General features: G+C 38.4%; 2 protein-coding genes across 2 annotated transcripts; one reads left to right on the forward strand and one right to left on the reverse strand.

The window, feature by feature from the left end:
* Positions 1-398: 398 nt before the first annotated feature.
* Positions 399-5,172, reverse strand: LOC134862944 (cleavage and polyadenylation specificity factor subunit 7-like). Its single transcript, XM_063881088.1, has 9 exons — positions 4,527-5,172; positions 3,567-3,770; positions 3,249-3,352; positions 2,952-3,097; positions 2,456-2,852; positions 2,204-2,307; positions 1,570-1,714; positions 1,151-1,485; positions 399-718 (listed from the first exon to the last, which is right to left on the reverse strand). The coding sequence occupies exons 1-8, from the start codon at positions 4,602-4,604 to the stop codon at positions 1,155-1,157; spliced, it is 1,509 nt and encodes a 502-aa protein (XP_063737158.1). The 5' UTR covers positions 4,605-5,172; the 3' UTR covers positions 399-718; positions 1,151-1,154.
* A 48-nt stretch (positions 5,173-5,220) lies between these two features.
* sdhaf2 (succinate dehydrogenase complex assembly factor 2) lies at positions 5,221-9,020 on the forward strand. Its single transcript, XM_063881089.1, has 4 exons — positions 5,221-5,402; positions 6,094-6,317; positions 7,186-7,295; positions 8,363-9,020. Exons 1-4 carry the CDS (start codon positions 5,376-5,378, stop codon positions 8,491-8,493), a joined length of 492 nt encoding a protein of 163 aa, XP_063737159.1. The 5' UTR covers positions 5,221-5,375; the 3' UTR covers positions 8,494-9,020.
* The last annotated feature ends 241 nt before the right edge of the window (positions 9,021-9,261 follow it).

A 9,261-nucleotide genomic window follows, 5' to 3' on the forward strand; every position in this document is an offset into this window, starting at 1 on the left:
TATCAATGGGAGATTGTTTCACCAATGTTGAGCCAGCGTAGCAAATGGCTGTTGAGGGAGAACTTGTCTCCCAGTTAACGTTGCAAGACGATTGGCTGATACAAAATGCAAATATACAGCTCAGGAAAAAAGATTCCACTCCAAATTGTTCTTAAATCTTAATGTCTACATGTGTGGCAGCCATTCAAGTGTCTGTTGAATTCTCAACACAGAAATGTTGTCAGTAGTTTATAGAATACAATTCAAAAAATAAATACCTATAAATAGTCAAACCAGAGAAACTGATAATCCTGCAGTGGTCTCTTAATTTTTTCCAGAGTTGTATTTACACAAAACATATGCTCAGTAAGTGCATTTAATGGAAACCAAATGTGTGAGTAAAACACAATACCAGAATCAAATTTTTAAGGAATGTTTTTAATCTTAAATTGAATACAAAAGAACGTGATGAAAACATTTCATTGTGTTGATAAGTTATGAGTGTGTTCCTGCGCATGCAAGCATAGAAATTGTACCAGCAACAAAATGTACAATCACATTTCTTTCTTAAAACAGGTTAAAGTCCCAGTATTTACAGATGACTGGTGAACTAAAAACAATTACACTTTAGAGTTCTTCATTTTCAGTCTCCCCTTGGATATCTCCAGATTTGATGCACTTGGTGCAAAAACAAACAATCCTGTCTTTGCTCTGCACCACACTTCAGCACTCCATCTGTCTGTGGGGAAAAAGAACACTTTTCAAATCCATACTTACACAATTCAGTAATCCAGTAAAACCCTGAAATAAACCTAGAAACCTGCACTCCTAAGCCATATACAAACACATACTGAGAAAAACATCATAATTATGGTTTATGATTATAACTCACTACCAGGCCAACCTATGTATGTTAAACGAGGCCAGTTTTGTATTGTGCTTCTGTGAGATTTTTACAAATATAAACATTTATTTCATTGGGTATTCTTTATAAGTTCAAGATGTGCCTTGCAAAAAACTTGAGTACAGCAGAAGTAATAGACAGAGATAATCAACAAAAAACAACCAGAAGCAGCTCATTATTGGGGTCACAAAGAGGATGATGTGGAAATTATAAAAAATAAATAAATAAGGAAATATCTATAATTATTCAGATTAGACAGAAACTTACCAAGTTAGCGGTATCGATCTCTCTGATTTCTCTGATCCCTCTGATCCCTCTGATCTCTCTGATCCCTCTGATCCCTCTGATCCCTCTGATCTCTCTGATCCCTCTGATCTCTCTGATCTTTCTGATCCCTGTGATCTCTGTGATCTCTCTGTTCTCTGTGCCTTTCCCGTTCCCGAGAGCGTTCTTTGTCCCTCTCTTCGCTTCGGGAACGTTGCCTGTGTCTTCGAGACATTCCTGCAGCGTCCCAACCAGAAGAATCTTCTCTGTCCCGCTCTCGCTCTCTGTCACGACTCCTGTCCCGGTCTCTTTCTTCTTCCCCAGAACGATTGCTTTTCCTGCAGGGAAATGTGTATTTGTATCATACTGTTTCTTAATGGACAACAAGATGTCTGAGTGTCTTGAAGAATATTCACACAAACCTGTAGCTGTAATTTCCCTGGATAGAGACCAGGCAGTCTTTGAGCGAGGTGACCAGAGCTTGGCAGCGTTCGTCTGTATAAACTCTGGACTGCTTAATGATGGCAATAGCAGTTAATAGAGTCTCCATGGCCACCCGCAAGTCACCTGCATTAGAAGGAGAATGTATATATAAGAGACGGTAACGTAGTTAAGCACTTCAAATATGGTTAATAATATCCCAAATGGGGTTATTAAAAAAAGCTTTGAAAAATGTACACCCCCTACATACAGTTGAACGAAAGGAAACGAAACATAGTTTCCTAATCAGTTTCTTATTCTGAGTTATGAAATCTTAACATTTCTGTCAAAGCTACAACCATTTTGGTTAGTTTACAAGAGTGATTGTCTTTATTTTGATTTTCATTAGCATTAACAGTTTAAGCAGTTGAATGAATTTCTGCTTTGTCATTACAAAAGCTACTTTGTTAAATTAGTAACTTTCCAATGATATACTGTATAACATAAGAGATTACCATTTACTTTCCAATAAAATTGTAAGAGGGGTGGAAAACTGATTATGTTTACCAGTCCTTTCTCCACATTAAGTTTTGTGTTGTTCTTTGTACTACGCAGAATATTATCAGCTGTTCTTACCAGTTGTTGCTCCAGACACAGCCTTGCTGATGGCACTGCTGGCGATAGCTCTATTTCTGTTCATTAGCTGCTCAAAATCCGCGTCTGGACTTTGAGATGTGTGTCTGAAAAATGGGCAGATTGTCAAAATTATTTAACAGGTTTTTCTCAAGTTATTGCTAAAAATAATAAATGTTCTCAATGGGAAGAAAAACATATTGCAATGCTTTTTATTTGCTATAGCTACAAATGTAAAACAGTATATGTTCTCACTGTAGTTGGCTGTACGCGTTGCTGCTTTGCCCGTCTGGTGCTGGGGTGAAGAAGGCTGGATTTACATGCAGACTGGGAGGTTGGCTGGGAATATGGACTGGATGAGGAGGGAAATAAGGGGGTGGCATGGTGGGTGGAGGCATGGGCGGAAGCATGGGCGGAGGCATGTGTGGAGGCATGTGTGGAGGCATGTGTGGAGGCATGTGTGGAGGCATGTGTGGGAAGGGAGGTGGTGGGTGACCAAGGTAAGGGTTGGGTAATGAGGGAAACCTGTTTGCAGGTTGATGTGATGGAAAGTGGGGAGGTAAAGGGGAAGGACTGGGCTCCTGTGATAATAATGAGGGAATCTTATTCGAAGAGTCCTTAAAATCTTTGGAATTAATGCGCATGGGTATACCTGTGGAGAACACAATGATTGTGTTTAAGATGACAGTCATACTAACATCCTGTAATACAATGTTACCTCAAGAGCATTCTCAGACCATGTTGTTCTTACGTTTATTTGCCATGTCTTCAAACACACCAAGGTTCTGACTGGTGACAAGGCGACAGTCTATCCTCTCCCCATTGAGCTCACATTTCGGTATTTTTTTAAACAATAGTTTTAATGACTCGTTTGAGGTCACCTCTACTTCGGCAAAGCTGTGTAACACAGAAGAAAAAACAATTCAATTATGGCTATCAACACTAAGTCAGTGATTTCTCAATCGAAACACAAACATCTTTACTTAAAAACTACTACTAGAAAATACTTTTATTAATTAAAAAAAATACTAGATCTGCAACCACTCACCCTCTCGACTGCCCATTAATTTTATTCTCAGCAAATTTGATCTCTTTGATGTCCTGCACACCCAAAGTTTGAGCCATGCTGATGATGTCATTGTCAGTTGTCCACTGGAAGTAGTAGCAGGTTTGCAAAATAGAGGATGACAAAATGACAGAGGGGTAGATATTTACTTTTGATCTTGAATTTGATAAGCATATGTATTTCTCTGTTCTATTTGATCTAATCACTGTTCTGTAAGCCTATGTGAATAAAACAACAGAAACGATATTGGACAACACAATTGAAATTTGATTGAAAAAAAAAAGAGAGGGTGTTACTCACCCAGGGGAAATTTCCAATATATATAGCCAGTCTCCTTTGTGGGTTTCCTTTGTCTGGGCTTTTCTCTGTTATGGAATTAGCTTCCTCTTCAGTAGGAGTCATGTTAGGACTCGTTCTATTTGTACTGACTTTTTTGTCCTGATCGACTGAGCCAGTCAAAACGGCATCAAAAAGTTCATTTGCTTCAGCAATTCTGTCCATATCCTGTGTGGGAAGGGAACAAAGCAACACGGTAATTTTATGAAGGCATGCTGGGTAAGTCAATGTGCAGAGCATTAATGAACAATACAGTGCCAGAAGAAATACGAAACCAAGGGTTTGTCAGCAGCTGCAGGAGTGTGGAGTACATGTGATCATTTCCATATTTCATGGAATTGCCCATTACTACAGCCTTGAATATAAGATGATGTGGTATTTAGTTGTTAAACATGACTCCAAATACAAGTGAGCAAAAATCCGATAGGTCTCTCCATACAACAACTCCGACTGAACAGGTTTCACACAGTTATGAAATGAAAATCAAACTGCTGTTTACTATTCTAGATGTCGTTGCATATCGGAAACTGTTTGTAAATATAATTATTATATTATATTTTTGAAGAAAGGATGCTTCCTCATAAATACCTAATACCCAATAAACCCAATCTGCTCTTTCTGTGATGAATAATCTGAAACAATTGAACACCATTTTTGCATTGTTCTCTCACAAAGAAAATCTGGCAAGATTATAGCTAATATGTTTATGATGAAGTTGGCAAAATTGAACAAATATTATTTGGTTGTTGCATGCATGTTTATGTTGATGTATTGTTGTAATTCTGTTAAACTAAAATGTATCAGATAGAAGTTGTATTAGAAATCCATCAAAGCAAGGTGCGGACAACTTTACATCTACACTCCTGCAGCTATCATTCATGCATGGGCCGCGATACATAGAATGTGTCTAAAGGTGAGACTCACATCGTCGTTTTCATTCAGGTCCCCGTACAGATCTATGAGATCCTTCTGGGAGGTACTTGGTCCGGCTGCAGCAGCCATCCCGTGGGCCGAAGATGATCCAGTTGATGGCACTGGAGCTAACCTTAGATAGGTTTTATTTCTTTGTTTCAAGTGTCGTTCGCATATGCACACTTTTACCAGTGCATACCGTCAACATATGCAATGTAAAAACTAAGGATTTTTGTTAACGTTACGCCTTGTTTATAACGTTAGCTAACGTGAACCAACCGCACGATTTGCTCAAAATGAGAAGTTAGCTCAACAATAGACGATGATAAACCGAGAATACACCAAGCGAGGATAAGCCAATAGGTAATGTTTTAATAACCACTTCAAAAAACATGAACGGGCATTCATGAATGGGTTACAATACAAATATATTTGGACTATTATTGACTCGCTCTGTGATCAGCTAATGCTAGTGCTAATTTTAGTACGTGAGTATGAGTGCGTCAGTAACATGTACCCGTTAGCAACAACACACATTATTTGGTTCCTAAGGCCACGCTTCTTTCATGTATGATGGCATTGATATTTAAAAAAATACTAAAAATAACTAATTAAGGGACAACTTAACTAAACCAGGTTTGGGCTGGTTCTTTTTTCCTGTGACTTTTGAGGTATCATTACTGTTACTTTAACAATGTGGTGTTTCCGGTCCTACATCAATAGAGGTCCGTGTGCTGCTGTGACGTAAAATCTTGTGTAATTTTACTGTTTTGAGTCTGACATTCAGAGATCAGCGGCGTTTTTACGGAGGAGAGGCATTTACCCTTGAAGCCTCTAAACGATTCAAGAAGGAAGGTTAAAATGCTGTCTTATGTTGTGGCGAGAAGAGTGAGTAATCTTATTATCGTTACAATTAACTGTGTGTTGGTTGAAGTTTGAAGGCTACTTTAACGTGTCGGTCGTTGGAACCATATAAATAGACGCTCAAGTGCAGCTGTCCAAATATCTAGAGCTGATTTACACTATCTCACATGAGTGTGAAGTCATTGTAATATCGCAACATTATATTAGATGTTGTGTTTGAATAACTAGCCTTCATTGTTGTGTTCAGTCTCGTTATGTAGCATTGACGTAACGAGCGTCGTGCTGCAGGACAGTTATAAAACCCATGGTTTAACATAGGTTTTTTGTGTAAATGTATTTTCAATGTCTTTATTCTGCTGTGTAGAAAGACAGATCTTCAAACCAAATAAGTGTATAATATTTAAAGAAATATATTAGTTGAATTTACTTGCAAAGATAGGTAGGGGGGACAATCAAACCAACACTGGTGGATAAATATAATACAATAAAAGATTGTTAGATAGATAGACGAGTATTGTAATAAAAAGAACATATAAAATGATCTCACTTTACTGTAATGCTTCTCTTTTACGTCTATGGTAACATCACTTTTTTAATTTAAGCAGCACTAATCAACCTACAATATTGTTTGATATTGAGATATATTGTCAAAAAATATGTGCAACCTTTATACATAGTACTAATATTTGTCAACTTGTGTTTTTCCCCCCATCAGCTGGTGACAGGGTTGTACCAGGCAGCAAGGAGACCAGTGGTCATAGGGCTGGTATCATCTCGTGGTTACAGAGGAGATACAGCAGATGACACCAGGGGAGACTTGATTGAGATCCCTCTGCCTCCCTGGGATGAGCGACCCGGCGAGGCTATTGACATCAAGAAGCGACGCCTGCTGTATGAAAGCCGCAAAAGGGGCATGTTGGAGAACTGCATTCTGCTCAGGTTGTTAAACTAAAATGTTTTTGTATTATTTGTCATGGTGATGTGTTTTTTCCCCCCCTTTACCTCACTCACATAGTAGAGCAGAGGTGCAGTTCAGCAGTGTCTCAAGCCTGAATCATACCTTTTTTCATGAATTCTTCAATTTTGTAGTTGAAGGTCACCACATAGAAAATGGCTGGGGAAACACCAGGCAACAATAAGCTCCAAAATATCCGCAAATAGTAATCAGTAATCAACAGATCATTTTCATTGTAGTAAAACAGCCTAAAGGTAATTAAAAGCAGTTTTAGGGGGCAGGAGGGGGTATTTAATTAGGAAAAGCCTCCTGGAGATTATAAAATCCCCATTGCAGGACTGTCTTGGCGAAGTCCGGCAGCAGCTCATTAAAGTTTCATCCGACATGAAACAATGCCAAACAGTAACGTTTCTGATCACAGCCCATGCCAGAGACGATAGCATTTCTCAGATGGATACATTTAAATAAGTGTATATATGCCTTATAAATAACGTAATGCCAGTTATACAGTCTGCAGATAAAACAATACAGGCCAAGTGTTAATGAAGAAGATTTATAAACCTCCAAAATCAGGGACTTGCATCCTAAGAAGGTATACAGATGAACAACTAGAAAACTTTGAGATTAGGATCTTCACAAAGTAAAAACTCAGTAAGAGGTTGATATTGTTTTTTGGGAACCACTGAACACATTTTGGACAAAGGGACATCGGCAAGGAAGGACTAACACCAGAAGGAGGCATTAATGCAACATGAGGAACCTAAAGAAGGAAGAAGCAGTTCCCTGTGTGCTGTTCATTCACCAGTCAATTTAGAGAAAATACTGAACTTTATTTCCCCATCTCTCTTGCAGCCTTTTTGCGAAGCGATACCTGAACACAATGACAGAGAGCCAGCTGTATCAGTACGACAGACTGATTAACGAACCAAGCAATGACTGGGACATCTACTACTGGGCAACAGGTGAGACGACAGCTCATAGTTTCTCATAGACATGTGATATTTCTTCTCAAACATTACAGTAAACATAATACATTAACATCATTAGTTAGAGGGCTGGCAAAACTCCAGTCAGAAGCATTTCAGACACTAAAGGGAATTTGGAAATGCTTCAGGTTTTCAGTGCAAAACATTTAAATATTGAATGAAACAAATACATTTCAGCTTTGCAATATTAATGTTTACATTACATTTCAAATAACACTATTTGCTCTAACAATGACAGTGATATCAGACTTGCTTCTTTTATTCAGTTTTATTTCAGTCTGTAACAACAAAATGCTTTATACAAAAAGCCTTGTTTTTTTTAACTGTTTATTCATGGCTAAGGGTGCATAAGTAATTAAATCAGTGATCTGCTCTACAAATAAACTCCACTCCTGCTGCTGTTTGTTCTTCACCGTTCCTTTTAGCTCGGACTTCATCCTCATTGCTCATTCACTGTCCCAGTATAATTTACCCGCTTTATTTTTCTAAATTTCACTAATTTGATTCAGTTATGCGCAACAGCTGAAAAACTCAATCAGTGTGAGTTTAGCACCAAAACATGTTCATGTGGCTTCACAAAACTGAGACAAAAGCTGTTGCTTTCTTTACTCAGTCTAGTCTTAAATTATTAATGAGATGGTTTCAAATAAACAGTGTAATTAACTGAGCACTTCCAAAGTCCGACCACTGATATGCTTTGAATTATTGTGTTCACACCATTAACAATAGGGGAGACCTGATTCTCCAGAGTCTAAAGTCTTCTGAGGAGATGCTGTTTGGCTGCTGTTGCCTGTGTGAAGGAACACAACAGTGTTTGTTTTTTTAAATGACTAAATAATGAAAACCACAAACATACAGATGATTCTTTTTTCTTAGCAGCAGGAGCAAAAGATCATGTTGAATGATCCAACGTCAGCCTTTTAGTTTCATGTTGTCAGCTTCTCCTAAAATAGACCAAAGTGATGTCAGGAGGGCTCCCTTCTGTGTGCTTGTTGTTCTTTAGACATTGGTCGTAATTAAAACTGTTCTGTTTGTGCTTACAGAAGCTCAGCCCACCCCTGAGGTTTACCAAGGAGAGATCATGGATATGCTGAAAGAATTCACAAAGAACCGTAACCAAGAGCAGAGGTTAGATGCACCCAGCCTGGAGTACCTGGAGAAGGAAAGCCAGTAAGATCCAACACCTTTCAGACCTGCTCAGAGACACATTTAAGGAGTGGCACTGTGGAAATATCAGCGGTGTAACCAAGAAACATCCCCAGAGATTAGCTGGGATTCTTGGATGGAAAATTCAATATTATATTCTATTCGTAATATCCTCTCCATGAAGTAATTGCCATGAAAGCCCCCGCCCTTTTTTCTCTTCTCATTATATAGATTGATTTGTGGAAGCTGGTGGAAATTTGTGGGTGGGTGAATGCAGCATAATGTTAGGAAGGGGTTCTTAATATGCTACATGAATTGTACATTTCTGATTTAAGACTGTATATTAAAAGTACTCAATGTGTGAAATGCTTACTGAATAAGCCAGCTTTGATAAATGGATACAAGCTGATAGTCCGTTAAACAAGACAATTATTACGAAACACATTGAACCCATATTAGCGTATAGCTTGTTGAATTGTCTTGGCTTGGTTCTGTTCAACGATTTTACTGTGCCTATTAGACATGCTGGTTATTTAATAAATGTTGATGTCTACATCTCTTTTCATTTCTATTTCCTCACACTAAAGGGTAACGCATTAGAGGTTACCATGGATGACCTGTATGAACAGCATTGTTGCATAATGAAGCTTGTGTTGCTTGCAGTGTGAGTGCCTGGGCACCAGAGGGAAGTAGATCACATGATATCCAGTGACGGTCAATGTAAAGCACCTGCTGATCCTGGCATCTCATTGTGAAATAGTGCACCTACAACCCATAATATATCTTACATGGCTTA

Source organism: Eleginops maclovinus, chromosome 4, assembly GCF_036324505.1.
Source record: "Eleginops maclovinus isolate JMC-PN-2008 ecotype Puerto Natales chromosome 4, JC_Emac_rtc_rv5, whole genome shotgun sequence".
In the NCBI taxonomy this organism is placed as follows: domain Eukaryota; kingdom Metazoa; phylum Chordata; class Actinopteri; order Perciformes; family Eleginopidae; genus Eleginops; species Eleginops maclovinus.